Source organism: Epinephelus lanceolatus, chromosome 6 (genome assembly GCF_041903045.1).
Source record: "Epinephelus lanceolatus isolate andai-2023 chromosome 6, ASM4190304v1, whole genome shotgun sequence".
Classification (NCBI taxonomy): Eukaryota; Metazoa; Chordata; class Actinopteri; order Perciformes; family Serranidae; genus Epinephelus; species Epinephelus lanceolatus.
This window is the reverse complement of record NC_135739.1, coordinates 26,631,842-26,654,119: the sequence shown is the minus strand read 5'-3', so window position 1 is coordinate 26,654,119 and position 22,278 is coordinate 26,631,842. Positions and strand designations below refer to the sequence as shown.

Sequence of the window (22,278 nt, the reverse complement as noted above, 5' to 3'; positions counted from 1 at the left end):
CACTTGAAGGCAACGGTTGCACACGTCATGTTGAGCCTTTCAGACCTGCTCAATCAAACACCCACAAAACGATCCAACAGAGCACAGACAACTCAATTTATTTAAAAAATTAGTTTACATAATTGAAATAACATTTGACTCCAGGCAGCTTCCGTCTCGTTTCACCAGTGACACAGACTGTTTCCATATAAAACCTTATTAGTGTAACTGTGGGCTGTTTTCTACTGATTCTCAAACACAAATAAGCTTATTTCAACACCAGAGGAGCTTATTCATGACTACAGTTACTGTGCTGTAGCTTGAGGATATTACAACATTTAAGTTGGTCCTTTTAAAGATGATGTGACAGAAATCTAATTCTTACTTAAATGATCCAACTAACCCACTTGTAAAAATCACAAAAAAAAAGTGAAATGACTAATCCACTATTTATGAATCTGCACTGTAGAAGAAAGAATGTACGATTGAACATTAGGTGTATGGAGTGTGTATGCACATAAGGCAACAATTTACCACTCTTCCCACAATCTCATTGTATCTACACAGCTTTAATTTCTAAACACAACCACTGCTGTCCCTGTAGAGTAAGTAGGAGGTACTTAATGTGCTTAATAAGTTGATTTATCCAGGAGCTGCCCCCAGTTAACTACAATGTCATTAGGACTTAGTTGTGATGCTGACCGAATACTGCTTTCTGAGGAAACCCTACACCATGCTAAAATGCTATGTGAATACTTTCATCTGCATGTAACAACACGAGCTGAAAATAAATTCAATTTGTGTGATTGTGATGCCACTGAGAAAGACGAGTTTAGTAAAGGTACATTAGATTGATTAATCTCATCATCAAGTCTCTCCGCAAACTGTTCGATGACTGACTGAACTGAAGATCAAGAGGCTTCCAGTCACATCTGATGAAGCACTTGGATGATTAGCTACAACTCTACTAGTATTAGGTCAAGATGATTTTATCTTTTTCAGACATTTTCAGTTCAAAATAGACATTAAACTCCACTGACAGTCCGACTGAAGTCTGATCACAGTAAATTTCTGCCGCTCATCCTTTCATTCAGCATTTTCCACCAGTACACATGATTCATTCACCTGAGCTACTCCTCACTGTGAGGTGAAGACTATGCGCTGTCTGTCTCATCACTATCTCCGGCATTCATCTGAATCAAACCAATCAGAGATGAGATGGTGCCCATCAGCCCCACCAGCCAGTTAGGGAATCGTCCTGCCCACAGGAAGCCGGGCGGCATCCAGTGAATGGCGTTACTGAGGTCAGCCATGCTGCTGAGGATGGAGAGGGCCTCCCCTCGCATCTGTCTGCGGAGCTGAGAGCGACTGCGGGAGAAAAACACAGCGGTTCATCAGAACATTTTGTCTTCCTCTAGACTGATGGCAAAGAGAGTAAACACTTGAAAGGAAACTGTAGATACAACACCTGTTGCCTTCTCCATCCCTTTCACATCTCCTCAGCTTCTTCTTCAGTAGCAGCAGAACGCGGAGTGATCTGAGGAGCAAAAGATTCACATCACACTTCAGCTCAGACTGACTGTGTTTCATGGCCATTTGCTCCAAATTCAGCAAGTAAAGCAGGTGACTAAGTCAAGGCTCAATCTTACAAATTATTTTGTTAACATGATCAGCATTTTGCAAGTCAAGATCTAGTGTACAAGATTTATCGGCATCTAGCAGTGAGGTTGCAGAACAAAAACTTCTCCCATGTGACAAGCGTGTAAATGCTTGGATGAACACAAATGTCCCTATGTAGAGCCAGTGTATGGATTGTCCCTTCTGGGCTACTGTAGAACAACATGGTGGATTTTTTCCAGCCTTATCCTTATATTCAGTGCAGTAATTAAATATTAATTTGAATCAGCATGTAAGTGACACTTGCCTTTCTGGCATTTTAATTTTAAATCAGTGTTTTCCGTCAGATTTGATTTAACGTGTGTGTACAGACGACCTCAGACCTGAGTATTCCCAGCAGCAGTGAAGTCCCCCACAGCACCGTGCTGAACAGCCACCACTTGTCAGACTTGACTTTGATGAGCTCGGCGTCAGCGGCCCAGGCGATGTGTTCAGAGGGGTAGTAGAGCTGGTCAGCCATGTTGGTCAGCACCGAGATCCAGCGCACAGCTGCGTCCTCTTCCTTTGGGAGACATTATGCCACGTGCATTAATGCTGCATATTACAGGGTGAAACTGTGTGTTTATGTATCACATCATCGTTTGCAAGATCAGTATTGTTTTCACAGAAAAGGTAACTAATGATGTGTTTTTTTTAAAAAATTGTCCATGTTGTACTCATAAATTAACATCTACTGCAGTGCTGATGGGTAAAATGTGAGCATTGTGCCATTTTAACAAAGATTAAACAACTTTAGGTTTGTTATTTTAAAATAATCAACAGTGTATCCTGAGTCTTAGCAAACACAACCACTGTCAAAGCTTCATGGGAACAAAATAGTCAGTGTTTATTTTGAAACAGTTATGGCTGTTTGTTTTCTGTATAGTTTTTATTGTTGTTATAATTTGTGTGTTTGACTGCTGTGTACTTTCTATTGTTTGCACTGCATAGCACCTTGTAACTCTGGTTTTGAAAAGTGTTTTATAAATAAAGTTCCCTTACTTACTTACCTACTATCCAGTACAATAGCAGATGCCCATTTTGTGCAGAACACGAACAGAGAACCCTTTTATATTCTTTAAACTTTCCAAAAAGACAATTAAATTAACCATCTAGTGTAATGGAAGCTAATCAATCCCTCCCTGGCTAAATATTAAAGAATGAAAATAGGATGGAGCAGAGTGTTGTTGTGTTGCTTACCCCGCCTCCAAACCCGTAGCTGTGGGAGTAAGCCAGCATGGACAGATCATCAAACAGCCTCAGCACCGTCCTGCAGTGACTGAGCTGAGCAGAAAACAGCAGCAGACGTTGCCCGAGCCGCTGGGATGACACGTCTGCTTCTGCCTTCCGGGAGAGAACTCCTCCGACCAACTGCGAGCCATAACAACACGTACGGATCTGAAGGGACAAACAGAGGAGGAAAACTCTGGGTAATGTCAGAATCACTTTTTAATGACAAGAGTGTAAATAGGAAGCTTTATTGTCAAGGATGTTGTGACAGCTGATCTCTTCTTTATATATTTTGTAAGACAATTTTCACTTATTTTCAGGCTTTGATTTAAAAAGAACAACTGTCTAATACTCCACCCTTTATGAATGGTTTATATGTTATATGACTAACGGCTTTAATAAAGTTAATAGATCATTTACTAATCCTTTATAGATCAGATATAAGCCACTAATGAGAACAGTTTAAGCTGTTGGGCTTTGAGAAAAGCCTTTACCAACAAAAACCCCCGGGAACAGCTGTAGAGCATCTGGACCATAAAGCACTTATCAACAACTATGTACAATGGGTGCAATGTTATTTTAATTTGAGTAATGATTAATCTGCTGATCATTTTCTCAGCCACTTGTTTGGTAAATAATATGTCAGAAAATATGGAAAATAGGGCTGCAACTAGCGATTATTTTCATTGTCGACTAATCTGTCGATTATTTCATTTTAACATATTTTTCGATAAAATGATTAGTCGACTAATTGAAGTCGACTAATCATTTTATCGAAAAATGTGTTAAAATTTTGAAAAATGTCGGCCCGTCTCTCCCAAACCCCAAAACTATGTCATGTAATGTCTTGTTTCGTACTCACGCCAAAGGGTTTTAACCCACTGTCATGGAAGAGTGTGTAAAGCTGCCAATATTTGAACGTAAGAAGAGTATTTTGAGGGTATTTTTATAGTACTTTTCTATGAGAAATGACTCAAACCGATTAGTCAACTACTAATAGTCATTGATTATTTTAATAGTCGATTAGTCATCGATAAGTTGACTAATCGTTGCAGCCCTAATAGAAAATGGCCGCAACTTCCCAGACCCTAGGATTAATGAAAAGCTGAAACCAGAGAATGAAAAATGACCCAAATGACTGATTGATTATTAGAGCAGATGCAGATTAATATCCTCCTGAATGCCTAGTGATTAACGGACTATTAAGGGTATTAACATAGTATTTCAACATCTCTGCACGATATTGGATTTTTTGCAAATAACCGACACGCCGATATCTAACAACTCATTTGACTGATAACTGATACTGATATCAATATATCTAATATCCAATATATGCCAATATTATCTTGGAAGTATATCTTGTTATAAATTATATCAAATTTATTATTGATTGTATAACATTATATCCATGTATTCTACGTTATAATATTGTACTATACTATGTAAAATAATACTACCATGTTTCACCTTATAAGCTGCCAGGACACTATTGTAATCCTAGGTATTCATCTTCTTCTTCTTCTTCTTCTTCTTCCGGGGAAATCATACTTCCCATGGGTGAAAACTCACCAAACTTTGCACAAAGGTCCAGTCTCATGCCAGATATCCTCAGCTGTAAACTCAAACCAATAGGTCTGATGGTGGCGCTTCAGCAAGCGTCTAAAGTTCAAAACTTTAAAAATTCATAACAAATCAACCATACGTGCTACAACTTCACAACTTTCATCAAACTGTAGCCCCAATACTGAAGAAACTTTTGTACACTTAAACCTATTAAAAATTATGAAGTTCATCACTGTTTTTTTTTTTCAAAAACTGTAAAACTTCTTAAACCTATCTCCTCCCACAATTTTTGCTCAATTGACACCAAACTTGCTACAGAGCATCTTCAGACTGTCCTACAAAAACTATGTTTCTCAGATTTTTGATTTATCAAAAATTGAGCCTACAGTGCATCAAAATGTTTGACTGTAAACGGTACTGTAAACATATACATGCAAATTCTTGCTAAATAAATCTTCAATGTTCATGAAAAAAAATGATGACAAAATGACAAAATTCTAGAGTCATGGTAGATGATGTGTGGCAAATTTCAGAATTTTATCTCAAAAACTGAATTTTTGACAGCATTTTGAATTTTGCTCTAATGTGAACAATTGGAGTCAATGTTAAAATGGCATTTTTAAACATCAGTTTTTCACTTATGGAGCAAATCAATCATTGTTACAAACAAATTACCAACATCTCCATGCTGTCTAGATGCAATATGTGTATTTTCAGATTTTTGTCTTAATAACTGAATTTTTTTTTTTACAGTTTTTTTAAATCTGCCTTTCCGTGCATGGATGGCTGCTTTCCTACACAACAGTGAATGGCTTACTCAATTTGTGAAGCCACTGTTGAGTTGCTACTTGCCAATTAGCTCAGAGCAGTAGATGACCGTCTTCCTGTGCTCCAGTTTATTGCTTAAAATTGCCTGAGCGTGACTGATCACTGTGCAGCATCTTCAAGTCTTTTTTCTGCTAGAAAATCTGCTTTCTCATGCTTGAAAATAAACCAAACTTTGCACAAAGATCTAGTGTCAGTACTTCAGTGTGAAACCATCTGAGGCTTCTCACTTTGCACATAGCTCAACTAGTTAAACATCAATTTTTCACTTACGAAGCAAATCAATCATTGTTAAAATAAATTACCAACATCTCCATGCTGTCGAGATGCAATATGTGTATTTTCAGATTTTTCTGGCTTAGTGAATTTGTGAAGCTATACATGAAATGACACTGACTAATTAGCTCAGTGAGATAGGAGTTGATTCTTAGTCTCAGAGGTTGTGACTTCAAGCCTCAGCTGATGCAAAAGGCAGAGTTGGAAAGATATTGGCAGATTCGAACTTCCGGGATCAGTAACTCTTAAGTGAAACGTTGTTAAAACACAAAACACACATATTTTCAATCGTAGTAAGATAGACAACGAGCTACAACATAATATTCATCAAAATGAGCCGTCCTCTGAGCCACACCAAGAACATTGGTGTTTACGTGCAGCCGGCTTTGAGCACAGCGCGCAGGGACCGTCTACAAAGTGCAACACCGAAAAGAGATATTACAAAAATATTCAGTAACGTCACTATAATACAGTGTAGTGTCACCAAACTCACTCCACACTTCATTGGTCTCCTACAGAGTACACTACAGCACTTGGTTTGAAAGAAAGGCATTTTACATAATTTCTGGCAATTTTTCTTAGGAATATTAATCAATAATTTCAATATGATGCAGTGTAGGGTCACCAAACTCACTCCACACTTCATTGGTCTCCTACAGAGTACACTACAGCACTTGGTTTGAAAGAAAGGCATTTTACATAATTTCTGGCAATTTTTCTTAGGAATATTAATCAATAATTTCAATATGATGCAGTGTAGTGTCACCAAACTCACTCCACACTTCATTGGTCTCCTACAGAGTACACTACAGCACTTGGTTTGAAAGAAAGGCATTTTACATAATTTCTGGCAATTTTTCTTAGGAATATTAATCAATAATTTCAATATGATGCAGTGTAGGGTCACCAAACTCACTCCACACTTCATTGGTCTCCTACAGAGTACACTACAGCACTTGGTTTGAAAGAAAGGCATTTTACATAATTTCTGGCAATTTTTCTTAGGAATATTAATCAATAATTTCAATATGATGCAGTGTAGTGTCACCAAACTCACTCCACACTTCATTGGTCTCCTACAGAGTACACTACAGCACTTGGTTTGAAAGAAAGGCATTTTACATAATTTCTGGCAATTTTTCTTAGGAATATTAATCAATAATTTCAATATGATGCAGTGTAGGGTCACCAAACTCACTCCACACTTCATTGGTCTCCTACAGAGTACACTACAGCACTTGGTTTGAAAGAAAGGCATTTTACATAATTTCTGGCAATTTTTCTTAGGAATATTAATCAATAATTTCAATATGATGCAGTGTAGGGTCACCAAACTCACTCCACACTTCATTGGTCTCCTACAGAGTACACTACAACACTTGGTTTGAAAGAAAGGCATTTTACATAATTTCTGGCAATTTTTATTAGGAATATTAATCAATAATTTCAATATGATGCAGTGTAGTGTAACCAAACTCACTCCACACTTCATTGGTCTCCTACAGAGTACACTACAACACTTGGTTTGAAAGAAAGGCATTTTACATAATTTCTGGCAATTTTTATTAGGAATATTAATCAATAATTTCAATATGATGCAGTGTAATGTCACCAAACTTGCTCCACACTTCATTGGTCTCCTACAGAGTACACTACAGCACTTGGTTTGAAAGAAAGGCATTTTACATAATTTCTGGCAATTTTTATTAGGAATATTAATCAATAATTTCAATATGACGGAGTGTAGTGTCACCAAACTCACTCCACACTTCATTGGTCTCCTACAGAGTACACTACAGCACTTGGTTTGAAAGAAAGGCATTTTATATAATTTCTGGCAATTTTTCTTAGGAATATTAATCAATAATTTCAATATGATGCAGTGTAGGGTCACCAAACTCACTCCACACTTCATTGGTCTCCTACAGAGTACACTACAACACTTGGTTTGAATGAAAGGGATTTTTAATAAGTTCTGGGAATTTTTCTAAGTAATATTAATCAATAACTTCACTATAATTGTTGCAGCCACAGCCTGGCCTCCAGTTTTTTTCTTGTGTTTCCCCTACCCTTGTGTCTCCTGTGCCACCCTGTGTGTTTCTCTGTGTGTCTGTGTCTGTGTGGTGGGCGTGGCACTCCTCTGCTTCCAGCTCCCTGGTCACTGCTGATCTGACACACCAAGCCAGTCACATGCAATCCATCAGCTCATCAGCCCTGCATATATCTACCCCAGTTTTCCAGCCGCTGATTCCACTACAACACTCGGTTTGAAAGAAAGGCATTTTTCATAATTTCTGGGAATTTTAGTAGGAATGTTAATCAATCAGAGACTCAAAAACAACATTTTGATTATCTGTGATACAGTAAAATTACATGAAAAATAACTACGGCAAAATGAACGTTCCTAGAATAGACACACACACACACACACACACACACACACATCTCACTGTACATTATTAATGACAGAAGTTCACAGTCCTATTTTTACATAGAAAGTCTATCTCAGGTAAGACCTCACCAAAGTCACCTACAGCCTCTTTATTTAGGGTCGTTGCACAGTACACAATACCAAGGGGTATCTGTGTTTGGTGTCGTTGCCGCTGTCATTCCAAGGCACTTCATGTGAAACCATTTTGTGCAAGTTTCACACTGAATCTACAGGGATAAATTCATTAAACATATTAAGAAAATGTTACCTCTATGTAATGCATAAAAGTATATAATATTTGAATAATTTAATGTTGTGTCTGGTTCTTAACCCCAGATTATCTACTGATTATCCACTATTCAGATTATCTATTGATGTCTAAATCTCACCCAGACAGCATCAACAGCAGTCTTGGGCAGGTCCTCATTGCCACAGAAGGAACAGAACTCATCCTTTGAAACTGCAAAAAAGGAAATACAGGTCTTTATTACTGTTAAGTTTGTAGGAAGTGTTTGACATATCAATGTAATATTTTGAGCAATACCTGATCCTTTCAGAATTTCTTCTGCCATGTCTCTTCTTAGATTTTGAAGAGATTTTTTGGATGTGTTAATGTGAAACCTCTTTGGGATGTTTGGAAACTGTGTCACGGTCATCTTGGCCATCTGTAGAGATGGCAAAACAACACGTGTACTGTGTACGATCATCTTACATAGTAAAACTACATGCTGTTTTATCATAAAGAAAACATATTGCATAGAATCACCTGCATGACAAAGATCCCACAACTGGTGTCATCTTTCTGGAAGGTGTGCGTTATCTTGCCAGGCTGCCACTTGATGTTAACCCAGTCCTCCTTTCCAAGTCTGTTCCGGCGCATTTTGAAATACTGTCTACAGGTTGAAAGTAAAATACATTTTTGCTTTACCTTTGCGCTTACTCTATGGCTTGACAGAATGTGTTTGTAACCTATTTACTTCCCATAATCTATTTAATATTACCCAAATCTGTAGCCAGCCTTTCTGGAGTCCTCGACTTCATTTGACCCTTGTAGAGGATCAACCACAAAAATGTGGTTTGAAAGGGCATGAAGATACTGTAACATAAAAAGGTAGCATCATTAAACCATATACCATCTTCAAATGTGTCATTAACAACAACAGCAACAATAATAAAACTAGAAAAGCACTCAGAGTGCAGATCTCCACCAAGTAGCTGATATTCCCTCCCCTTCTGCATCATATTTTGCAGCCTGCATCACAAATATATGCCTTCACTATGGAGAGACTGTGGTGTATTTATTTCATTTTTATTTTTTACTAACCAGAATATAATGTTTTTTTTGTATTTCTAACACAGAACATTAATTTCAACTTTTTTAAACAATATTTTTAGCAAGTAGAACAAGATGTGCTTTCTGGCCACCAGATGGCGCTATTTTCACCATGTTAATTGCTGCTGAGGCTGTCAGACCATAGACTTTATTTATTATTTTATCCCCTTTGCTTCAACTAATCACCACCAAAATTTTATCATCTGTTCCTTGTCCCATTTTCCACATTTCCTGAAAATTGCATTAAAATCCGTTCATAACTTTTTGAGTTATTTTGCAGACAAACAAACAAACAAACAAACAAACAGACAGACAAACAGACCACCGGCGAAAACATAACCTCCTTGGTGGAGGTAACAATAATAATGTAAAACTTCAAAACTGCAGTTGACAACTTGATGCACAGTAAGCCTCTTATTGTCTGTGAGTAGATTAATTATAAAATTTGATAAAAGTACATGAACTTTTATTAAAAGATTCAACTAATAGTAATCTATGTAGTTTTATTTACTTTATTATAGGTATTCATAAACCTTTATAGCAATTGCAAGGTTGATAGCATTTAAATGGACAAACCATGAGCCATACATAAATGCTGTAAAGACACATAGTACTATAAGTAGCTTTATACTCACCACAAACTTCCAGTGCACATTTCTTATGTTGACAAATCCAATGGCTCCATCATAGTCATCAAATGTGACCTGACAAAATGTGTGAAAATGAAAAAAGGACTGTATTTCTTTTGTAATATACTGAACCAAAAAAACAAATGATGAGAATATATTATGAATTTTCCTCCACTGGACCAACCAAAAAGGTGAAGTGGCTATTATAAATGTATTGGTTAAAAACAAGACTACTAAAGTGATAATATAATAATGATTACACTCACCTTTTTTAACCCTTGCCTTGCCATCTGCTCTCTTGTGCCATGTACAATTGCACCCACGGTGTAGTGATTCATGAGGTAGAGTCGGCCAGCAGTATCCTTAGAATTGAGGATGGCTCTAATGTAACATTCTATCACCTTTTGGAGAAAATTAATCACACAAAAATATTGGTATGTTGGTAATGGTAGTGTAGAGACTAAAGTTAATTCATATTTAATCACATTGTTGTCAACATGTTTGAGAATGGGTCATTGATGCAACACTTTAGCTAAAGACTGGTTTGTCTGAAGTCACATTCCAGACCTTCTTTCACGACAATCAACTTGTTAAATCATTTTATGCAGCAAAACTCATAACATTTTCACATAATTTTTAAAGGACTGATCCATCAACAAGTAGATTAATTTTAGATAAATCTGTGACATCAGTTCTGATGAGAAACTTGCCTCGCCTACGATGAGTTCATCAGGCCTCAAACTCTGAAATTCTCTGTGCCGCAGGGTGTAATTGTGCTTCTGTTCAGCATGTCGTACAACAGCCACAACAACTTCGGTTGGTTTGCATGTCCAAAGGGCCTCAACCTACAAGGATATGAACAATGAAACTGCAATCACTTCATACAGCATTTGCAATACTTTCAACATTCAACTGTCCTGAGTCTGTGATCTCTTTTAAGTCCCTTCTTAAAACATACTTTTATCGGACAGTCATTCCTGATTTTACTTGGGGTTTTATCTGTTTTTGTGTTTTTTGGACTTTTGTTTTAAACCTGATGTTTTATGACTTCTTTATCTTTGCCTTTGTGAAGCACTATATAATGTAGTTTTTGAGAAGTGCTCTATAAATAAAGATTATTATCATAATAATATTATTGTTATGGAGAAAGCTGCCATTAAACTATCCCACATCGTTCTGTATTCATGAATATTTTCTCACATTATTTAAAATTCTGTCAGTATTTTATGGGAGACTGTGTCCTGGGGTGAACACACCTTGGATGTGAATACAACTGCCTCACTGATGCTTAATGTTTGTAAATGCTTCCTTAGCAATGCTAGTATAGCTCTGGAAAGTGCAAATTACTCTGACTTGGTTTTAATCTGTTTTGAGCAGTCATTTCATTTTAGTGATCAGCAAAAAAGTACCTCTGTGGCAGACGTGGACCCTTTACTTGTGAGGACATTGCTGCTGTTCTTCCCATCTGCGCTCTCTTGAAGATCTTTGCCAGTGTTCAGAGTTGACTTTGCTCTCTTTGGAACTGGAATAGTGGTTGGAGCAGTATAAAATTTGGAACTGGCAGTCTGGGGCTTTGCTCCATCTCGCTTTGCCCAACCCTCCTGAGATTGAGTGAGGTCTTTTGGTAGCATGGGTTTAAGGAGTAACTGCTCAGAGAAGTTATGAGACATGATGTGTTCTCTGTATCTCCCCTGCAGAGAGCCATACATTTTCCTGACAAATGTCGCTGGCCTCAGTTGCCTCTGCTTTTTCAGAATTGACTGTTTGACAATTCCAAACCATCTCTCCACATGGCAGTTTGTGTCCCTTGTTTTACCTGGGCCAAATGTGTCATATTCTTTGTCAGATGCATACCTTTTCAAATTCCCCAAAAGCAGACCACTCCACAGGGGAAAAATGCCAAGGTAGTTCTCAAAAAGGACATCAACAATGCCTGGGCAGAAGTATGGATTTTCCTCATCATGTGGGCTCTCGGCATCTGTTTTTTCGAGCTCTCTCTGTACCTCCTCCAGGACCCTCTTGAACTCATATGTGAAGGGAGATCTGCCAACAATTGTGTGGGCATTTCTTCTTTCTTCATCATCTTCCTCCTGAGCTAAGGGGCTGCCATCTAATTTTTCAGTTTCTTCCATGTCAGGAATGTTGCATTTTTTTATTAAGTCCTGCATGACTTTCAGATTACTCAGGACAATGTCATTGTTGTATTTGCCAATTAGTACAGTGCACAGTGAGCGGAAGATTTTGAGTGCTGCCGTCATTGAGGTACTGTTTTGTAACCTGGCAAAACCAAATGTTGCGAAATCCTTCAATCCTTTGTCTGCTGTTTTTCTTGAAATTGACTGAGTGACAGCTTTGATCACGTGTGCAGAGCATATGTGTAGCACTGTAAACATTCTGATGTCCTTCCATGTCTTCAGTTTTGAACAAATAGAAAAAGCCCTGTCTATGTAGCTAACAATGCTCTCTCTGTTGAATGACAGAAGAACACTTTGCATTAGTGCCCAGCTGTAATCTGTTTCAACTTGATGTACTCTTAGTTTTGTGTACTGCGACAGTTTTCTGCAGAACTGCATTAGCCAGAATGTGATTGGTGGTACAGAGTGTTCATTTGTCAGCATTTCACAGACTGGGAGGGGAGGTGCATTCGGACCCCCTCCAGGAAGAGTGAGAGAGTAGTAAAGGACTTTTTTGGTCTGCCCGGGAACTTTCAACATTACCTGTTGCATCTAGGTATAAGGTCAGCGGGATCTTCTTTCTCAGGTGTTGCACAACTATGCTTACTCCTGTTTCAGTATACATGTGTACACCAAAGGGGTCAACTTGAAAGTGCTGTATGTAGCCAGGCATCTTGGAAAATTTGGAGTCACATTCCTTCATGATATTTTGAGTGAGGTGCATCTCCATGAAAACATCATCATGAATTCTTTTCCCTTTACTAACCTCTGAACTTATCACTTTAAGAACATTTTTGTTCAGACTTCGTGTTATGTTTCCGGAAATCAGCTCGGCAACGGGTGTTTTTTTAAGTTTACTGTAGTACAGTTGGCTCACTCCTTTGTGTATAGCTCTTGCTATTTTCCCTCTTCTTGTGTTTACTGCAGGCCTGAATTTTTTTTCACTTGTTTTGTGTGACATTTTTCCTTTTTGGAGCACAGATATCTTAAGCAGGTTTTCTCCCACTGGCTCCCTTTTCTTTTTAAAGAAGTATTTTGTACTACAGGAAGGGAATGTACAAACAGCACTGATGTTTAAATATGGAGTATTAATTTTCCGGCTTTGAGGAGTTTTGATATGCTGGCTCTTGAAGGCAAGAGTACAACAGGGATTTTTCTGTCGGAAACTGTTGTATAAGACTTTGGTCCATGGTTGCCTCAGTTTTGTTGAGCCATGCAGTGGAACAATTGTCTGCCATTTCTTTCTGTTTACTGTAATTGTGAACCTCTTTGATACCACAGGCAACTTTCTCCATTGTTTTCTGTTCCATGTCTTTACATGTTTAGGTCGGGCTCCTGTCTGCAATGGCATCTTCTGTTGTTTGTCTTCTTCCTCATCTTTATGTGAGTCTTCATCTGTCACTTCCTGTGGTTGAACTCCTGTCTGTAATGACATCTCCTGTTGTTCGTCTTCTTCCTCATCTGTATGTGAGTCTTCATCTGTCACTTCCTGTGGTTGAACTCCTGTCTGTAATGACATCTCCTGTTGTTTGTCTTCTTCCTCATCTTTATGTGAGTCTTCATCTGTCACTTCCTGTGGTTGAACTCCTGCCTGTAATTCCTCTGCCTCATTCTCTTCTGTGTCCTCATCTGATACTAGGTCTCTAGCATGACTGTCTTCCTCTGACTTTTTTGTCTTGTCCTGTTGTTTAATAGTCAGGTCCCTCACGCCTTTTCTATTTCTGGTCCATATAACCCATAGCCAATGACGGTTTTTCTTCTGATCTTGACCAAAAAGGGTTACAGATAGTTCAGACCAGATTTCTGAAGTATACTCTGTTCCTCTGTTTGTAATATTAACACTCTTCATTGATCTGACAAGAGCTTCCATTCCACCTGCCATTGCCCACAGGTCTTTCCTCTGAGCTCTGCTTCCTTTTTTAACTCTTCCCATTGTCTTTAAATTGCCTCTAACCTAGGGAAAGGGGGACAGGAAAAGCTAAAACATTTTGTCAAAATAAAGTGAGTTTGTGTAATAAAGTCTTGATAGAGCTAAACTCTACAGTAAAGCCATGGTTGTCATGTGACACAAGCAGTACATGAACATATCTATACATAACTAAGAACTAAAAAAATCACATTTACAGTTTTCCCATAAAAATGTCCTTAATTCGTAATTTCAGTATTATTTCAACATATGGTTAATGATAGGTTAGGGACATCATGTGTCTTTGTCTTTTCATGCTATTTCTTCAGATTCAGAAAATACATATTAGTTTGGAGCTGATATCCAGTAAAATTTCAGTTAGTTGAAGAGTCAGAACAAGTATACAAGCATAGTACAAATATGTTAATAACTACAATGAAAAGATTACTTACATAGAACCATGGAGCAGGACTGGGGGCACATTTTCAATGGAAACCATATGCATAGGCAGTTGACATATTCCTTTTTCCATGATAGAGGTTTTGCAGACTGAAATATCACTGCAGGTAGAGCTTAATTGAAAGTTGCTTCTGATTGGCTAGTGACTTACTCACCCCATCCATCCTTCATTTGATTGGTTCAAGGTAGTGGCAATTAGGCAACCACACCATACTAAAATGTAACAAAATTAAAATCCCCCAAATTATACTAAAGCCCTCTCTCCTGAGCTAATTGTTGTAGTACCACACAGGAGTGGTTGAACTGAGGTTTATGATACTACACTGTAATAGTTATTGAATATAATTACAAATAAAAATTCCCCCAAACTATGAAAAAATGCCTTTCTTTCCAACCAAGTGCTGTAGTGTACTCTGTAGGAGACCAATGAAGTGTGGAGCAAGTTTGGTGACACTACACTCCGTCATATTGAAATTATTGATTAATATTCCTAATAAAAATTGCCAGAAATTATGTAAAATGCCTTTCTTTCAAACCAAGTGTTGTAGTGTACTCTGTAGGAGACCAATGAAGTGTGGAGCAAGTTTGGTGACACTACACTGCATCATATTGAAATTATTGATTAATATTCCTAAGAAAAATTGCCAGAAATTATGTAAAATGCCTTTCTTTCAAACCAAGTGTTGTAGTGTACTCTGTAGGAGACCAATGAAGTGTGGAGTGAGTTTGGTGACACTACACTCCGTCATATTGAAATTATTGATTAATATTCCTAAGAAAAATTGCCAGAAATTATGTAAAATGCCTTTCTTTCAAACCAAGTGTTGTAGTGTACTCTGTAGGAGACCAATGAAGTGTGGAGCAAGTTTGGTGACACTACACTGCATCATATTGAAATTATTGATTAATATTCCTAATAAAAATTGCCAGAAATTATGTAAGATGCCTTTCTTTCAAACCAAGTGCTGTAGTGTACTCTGTAGGAGACCAATGAAGTGTGGAGCAAGTTTGGTGACACTACACTCCGTCATATTGAAATTATTGATTAATATTCCTAAGAAAAATTGCCAGAAATTATGTAAAATGCCTTTCTTTCAAACCAAGTGTTGTAGTGTACTCTGTAGGAGACCAATGAAGTGTGGAGTGAGTTTGGTGACACTACACTGCATCATATTGAAATTATTGATTAATATTCCTAAGAAAAATTGCCAGAAATTATGTAAAATGCCTTTCTTTCAAACCAAGTGTTGTAGTGTACTCTGTAGGAGACCAATGAAGTGTGGAGTGAGTTTGGTGACCCTACACTGCATCATATTGAAATTATTGATTAATATTCCTAAGAAAAATTGCCAGAAATTATGTAAAATGCCTTTCTTTCAAACCAAGTGCTGTAGTGTACTCTGTAGGAGACCAATGAAGTGTGGAGTGAGTTTGGTGACACTACACTGCATCATATTGAAATTATTGATTAATATTCCTAAGAAAAATTGCCAGAAATTATGTAAAATGCCTTTCTTTCAAACCAAGTGTTGTAGTGTACTCTGTAGGAGACCAATGAAGTGTGGAGCAAGTTTGGTGACACTACACTGCATCATATTGAAATTATTGATTAATATTCCTAATAAAAATTGCCAGAAATTATGTAAGATGCCTTTCTTTCAAACCAAGTGCTGTAGTGTACTCTGTAGGAGACCAATGAAGTGTGGAGCAAGTTTGGTGACACTACACTCCGTCATATTGAAATTATTGATTAATATTCCTAAGAAAAATTGCCAGAAATTATGTAAAATGCCTTTCTTTCAAACCAAGTGTTGTAGTGTACTCTGTAGGAGACCAATGAAGTGTGGAGTGAGTTTGGTGACACTACACTGCATCATATTGAAATTATTGATTAATATTCCTAAGAAAAATTGCCAGAAATTATGTAAAATGCCTTTCTTTCAAACCAAGTGCTGTAGTGTACTCTGTAGGAGACCAATGAAGTGTGGAGTGAGTTTGGTGACACTACACTGCATCATATTGAAATTATTGATTAATATTCCTAAGAAAAATTGCCAGAAATTATGTAAAATGCCTTTCTTTCAAACCAAGTGTTGTAGTGTACTCTGTAGGAGACCAATGAAGTGTGGAGTGAGTTTGGTGACCCTACACTGCATCATATTGAAATTATTGATTAATATTCCTAAGAAAAATTGCCAGAAATTATGTAAAATGCCTTTCTTTCAAACCAAGTGCTGTAGTGTACTCTGTAGGAGACCAATGAAGTGTGGAGTGAGTTTGGTGACACTACACTGCATCATATTGAAATTATTGATTAATATTCCTAAGAAAAATTGCCAGAAATTATGTAAAATGCCTTTCTTTCAAACCAAGTGCTGTAGTGTACTCTGTAGGAGACCAATGAAGTGTGGAGTGAGTTTGGTGACACTACACTGCATCATATTGAAATTATTGATTAATATTCCTAATAGAAATTGCCAGAAATTATGTAAAATGCCTTTCTTCCAAACCAAGTGCTGTAGTGTACTCTGTAGGAGACCAATGAAGTGTGGAGTGAGTTTGGTGACACTACACTGCATCATATTGAAATTATTGATTAATATTCCTAATAAAAATTGCCAGAAATTATGTAAAATGCCTTTCTTTCAAACCAAGTGCTGTAGTGTACTCTGTAGGAGACCAATGAAGTGTGGAGTGAGTTTGGTGACACTACACTGCATCATATTGAAATTATTGATTAATATTCCTAATAGAAATTGCCAGAAATTATGTAAAATGCCTTTCTTCCAAACCAAGTGCTGTAGTGTACTCTGTAGGAGACCAATGAAGTGTGGAGTGAGTTTGGTGACACTACACTGCATCATATTGAAATTATTGATTAATATTCCTAAGAAAAATTGCCAGAAATTATGTAAAATGCCTTTCTTTCAAACCAAGTGCTGTAGTGTACTCTGTAGGAGACCAATGAAGTGTGGAGTGAGTTTGGTGACACTACACTGCATCATATTGAAATTATTGATTAATATTCCTAATAGAAATTGCCAGAAATTATGTAAAATGCCTTTCTTCCAAACCAAGTGCTGTAGTGTACTCTGTAGGAGACCAATGAAGTGTGGAGTGAGTTTGGTGACACTACACTGCATCATATTGAAATTATTGATTAATATTCCTAATAAAAATTGCCAGAAATTATGTAAGATGCCTTTCTTTCAAACCAAGTGCTGTAGTGTACTCTGTAGGAGACCAATGAAGTGTGGAGCAAGTTTGGTGACACTACACTCCGTCATATTGAAATTATTGATTAATATTCCTAAGAAAAATTGCCAGAAATTATGTAAAATGCCTTTCTTTCAAACCAAGTGTTGTAGTGTACTCTGTAGGAGACCAATGAAGTGTGGAGTGAGTTTGGTGACACTACACTGCATCATATTGAAATTATTGATTAATATTCCTAAGAAAAATTGCCAGAAATTATGTAAAATGCCTTTCTTTCAAACCAAGTGTTGTAGTGTACTCTGTAGGAGACCAATGAAGTGTGGAGTGAGTTTGGTGACCCTACACTGCATCATATTGAAATTATTGATTAATATTCCTAAGAAAAATTGCCAGAAATTATGTAAAATGCCTTTCTTTCAAACCAAGTGCTGTAGTGTACTCTGTAGGAGACCAATGAAGTGTGGAGTGAGTTTGGTGACACTACACTGCATCATATTGAAATTATTGATTAATATTCCTAAGAAAAATTGCCAGAAATTATGTAAAATGCCTTTCTTTCAAACCAAGTGTTGTAGTGTACTCTGTAGGAGACCAATGAAGTGTGGAGTGAGTTTGGTGACCCTACACTGCATCATATTGAAATTATTGATTAATATTCCTAAGAAAAATTGCCAGAAATTATGTAAAATGCCTTTCTTTCAAACCAAGTGCTGTAGTGTACTCTGTAGGAGACCAATGAAGTGTGGAGTGAGTTTGGTGACACTACACTGCATCATATTGAAATTATTGATTAATATTCCTAAGAAAAATTGCCAGAAATTATGTAAAATGCCTTTCTTTCAAACCAAGTGCTGTAGTGTACTCTGTAGGAGACCAATGAAGTGTGGAGTGAGTTTGGTGACACTACACTGCATCATATTGAAATTATTGATTAATATTCCTAATAGAAATTGCCAGAAATTATGTAAAATGCCTTTCTTCCAAACCAAGTGCTGTAGTGTACTCTGTAGGAGACCAATGAAGTGTGGAGTGAGTTTGGTGACACTACACTGCATCATATTGAAATTATTGATTAATATTCCTAAGAAAAATTGCCAGAAATTATGTAAAATGCCTTTCTTTCCAACCAAGTGTTGTAGTGTACTCTGTAGGAGACCAATGAAGTGTGGAGTGAGTTTGGTGACACTACACTGTATTATAGTGACGTTACTGAATATTTTTGTAATATCTCTTTTCGGTGTTGCACTTTGTAGACGGTCCCTGCGCGCTGTGCTCAAAGCCGGCTGCACGTAAACACCAATGTTCTTGGTGTGGCTCAGAGGACGGCTCATTTTGATGAATATTATGTTGTAGCTCGTTGTCTATCTTACTACGATTGAAAATATGTGTGTTTTGTGTTTTAACAACGTTTCACTTAAGAGTTACTGATCCCGGAAGTTCGAATCTGCCAATATCTTTCCAACTTTACCGCACTCGGCAGATTTTGTTGCTAAATTCCTAAATGTCTTCCAATTCTTCTGCTTGTTGCTCAGAATTGCCTAAAAATGCCCGGACCTGACCCGATGCGCAGCAGCTATAATTATAGTTCTATCATATATTAGTCTGGTGTATACTGTTGACATAGACTTGTTGACTCTGCTGCTGTTAATCACACATCTGTCAATTTTGCTCGTTTCAGTTTTTCCCTCAATCGTTATTGTTTTTTAAACCTCATATTATGATTTCTTTTCTTTTTTTTTTTACTTTATCTATTCATTTGATTTCTGTACTTGTGCTGCTGCAACAACGGAATTTCTCTCTATTAAGGCTTATTTTATCTTAACATATGTCACACAGCAAAATGACACACAAAAGAGTAGGCTGCAAAAAGCACTCCTAATGTGCAGGCTACTGTGGTTAGATTCTGCTTTCGTGTCAAACACCCTGAGGTTGAATGGATGGAATATAAAACAGAGACTAATATAAAACCAGTGAACTATCACCTACTAGAGAGGATACCGGTGATGTGTTCACGTGCACCCCTCATCATTTCAATATTTAACAACATGAGTTACTTACAACTTTATCTCTTCCTCTGTAAGACTCCAGCAGTCTGACCAGAGACTCCAATGACGGCTGCATGTCTGTCTGTCTGTCTGTCTGTCTGCCCGCTGCTCAAACACTCTCACAAAGACACTACACGATAAATAAACACTTAAATATGAAGCTCCTGCACAACATCTCCTCTGCAGTTATCAGCTGGACTTTGTACAGATAGACTCAACTAGTTGATCACCGATTCAAACATCCTCTCACAACGGTGTGTTGCTGCCCTCCTCTGTTCGGGCAACTGAGTTTCTGCTTTAACAATCATAGCCTATGTATCTATTTCACTGAATACAATAAAAATATTATAGAACATAATGTTTTCTGCAGCTTTACATTAAAGTTTTAGTTTACGAATTAATATTAAGTACAAATAAAATCTGTTTCCTCAGGCTGTGAAAGATCTTTATACATTCTTGGGTTGCTTTGCTGTGGTGTTTTTCTCCCAGAGGGTTAGGTAGCCTATAATACAGAGGTGGAAGATGTATTTAGATTTTTTATTTAAATAAAAATAGAAATACCACACTGTAAAAACATTCTGTTACAAGTAAAAGTCCTGCATTAAAAAAAAGAAAAGAAAAAGCACCAAGCAAATAGTATCAAACTATACTTAACTATCATAAGTAAAATTAAAAGAAATGAAAAATAAATAAATAAAATGAACAAGAGTAGATCACTCTGACATTAGAAACAGCACTGGTATGGTTTAGGGGTGGGGAAAAAATCAATAAATAATGGGGGGAAAATAATAGTGGGGGAAAAAAATGAATGAGACTTAGATTACAGTACACTGCACAAGTTGTGTAGGACTTAGTAAACAAATGTTTTGATGTAGTTTTGCTAGTGTTAAACGCAGCCCCATATGACTTCAATTAATCAAGAATGTTCACCTTTTTCATTCAACATGGAGACGTGCAAGTTAAACTAAGTTTTTTTCCCAAATCTACTGTAACATGGGATGAGTAATTGACATACAAATCATATGGGGGTGAAGTTTTCCTTTAACAACATGCACAGTAGGCCTTCCTTTAATATTATGTTTCATAAAAGTGAATTTAATCATATTAATATAAATGTAGTGGGTAATCTGTTTTTTTGTGGGAAAAATCAACTTGATGTCGATGACAAGGGACATTATAAAAAACAAATAAATAACATTTCTGAGAAACAAATCTTTGTGATGTGATACTTGTTATTATTAATGTTATAATGTTTTTTTTTAAAAAAAAATACTGCTAAAAAAATTATAGTAACACTGAGCCCACTGAGGGCTGGATTCAATATCACACCAAAAATCAAAGTAAAAAATTTAAATCAAAGGCTGATCCCACTCATGTGAATTTCATCACAGCAACTCATAATGTAACCCAGTAACATGTATGGCCCCGATGTGCCTATTTGCACTCCCAATAACTTCTGGGCATGCTCCTGATGCGTCAACGGATTGTGTTGTGGGGGATCTCCTCCCAGACCTGGATCAGGGCATCAGTGAGCTCCTGGACAGTCTGTGGTGGTCCTGGTGGCGTCAGATGCACCAAAACATAACGTCTCATAGGTGCTCAGCTGGATTTAGGTCAGGAGAACGAGAGGGCCAGTCAATGGCATCATTGCCTTCATAATCCAGGAACTGCCCACACACTCGGCCACATGAGGCCGGGCATTGTCCTGCACCAGGAGGAACCCAGGGCCCGCTGCACCAGGAGGGACCCAGGGCCCACTGCACCAGCATAAGGTCTGACAGTCACTCTGAGGTTTTCATCCTGGTACCTAACAGCAGTCAGGGTACTGTTGGCTATGACATGGAGGACTGTGCAACCCTTCAAGAATGTGCCTCCCCACACCATCACTGACCCACCACCAAACTGGTCATGCTGGATGATGTTACAGGCAGCAATAACGTTCACCATGGCGTCTCCAGACTCTGTCACGTCTGTCACATGTGCTCAGTGTGAACATGCTCTCATCTGTGAAGAGAACAGGGCGCCAGTGGGGGACCTTCTAATTCTGGTGTTCTCTGGTGAATGATGGAGCTGCACGGTGCTGGGCTGTGAGCACAGGTCCCAGTCGAGGGACCACAGGGCCCTATGCCAGCCTAATGTTTCTGACACATGCACACCAGTACCATGCTGGAGGTCATTTTGTAGGGCTCTGGCAGTGCTCCTCCTGTTCCTCCTTGCACAGAGGAGCAGATACTGGTCCTGCTGCTGGGTTGATGCCCTTCTATGGCCCAGTCCAGCTCTCCTCGTGTTACGGCCAGTCTCCTGGTATCTCCTCCATGCTCTTGAGACTGTGCTGGGAGACGCAGCAAATCCTCTTCGCCTGCACATATGGATGTGCCATCCTGGAAGAGCTGGACTACCTGTGCAACCTGCTCAGTCTGCAGGTATGCTACCAGTAGTGACAAGGACACCAGCAGAACAGAAAACTAGAGAAGAATCAGTCAGGAAGGATAAGGAGATATGCAGCAGGCTTGAACTGGACCCACAACCCTCAGCCACTGCAGCAATGACATT

At 37.9% G+C, this 22,278-nt stretch overlaps 2 protein-coding genes across 2 annotated transcripts; both read right to left on the bottom strand.

Moving 5' to 3' along the window:
• Positions 1–81: 81 nt before the first annotated feature.
• pex11g (peroxisomal biogenesis factor 11 gamma) lies at positions 82–19,932 on the bottom strand. Its single transcript, XM_033621977.2, has 5 exons — positions 19,739–19,932; positions 2,836–3,033; positions 1,980–2,158; positions 1,448–1,516; positions 82–1,347 (listed from the first exon to the last, which is right to left on the bottom strand). The coding sequence occupies exons 1-5, from the start codon at positions 19,799–19,801 to the stop codon at positions 1,134–1,136; spliced, it is 723 nt and encodes a 240-aa protein (XP_033477868.1). The 5' UTR covers positions 19,802–19,932; the 3' UTR covers positions 82–1,133.
• LOC144463675 (uncharacterized) lies at positions 8,193–12,769 on the bottom strand. Its single transcript, XM_078168864.1, has 8 exons — positions 11,335–12,769; positions 10,636–10,770; positions 10,192–10,326; positions 9,932–10,000; positions 8,965–9,059; positions 8,730–8,856; positions 8,508–8,628; positions 8,193–8,423 (listed from the first exon to the last, which is right to left on the bottom strand). The coding sequence occupies exons 1-8, from the start codon at positions 12,649–12,651 to the stop codon at positions 8,332–8,334; spliced, it is 2,091 nt and encodes a 696-aa protein (XP_078024990.1). The 5' UTR covers positions 12,652–12,769; the 3' UTR covers positions 8,193–8,331.
• Positions 19,933–22,278: the final 2,346 nt, after the last annotated feature.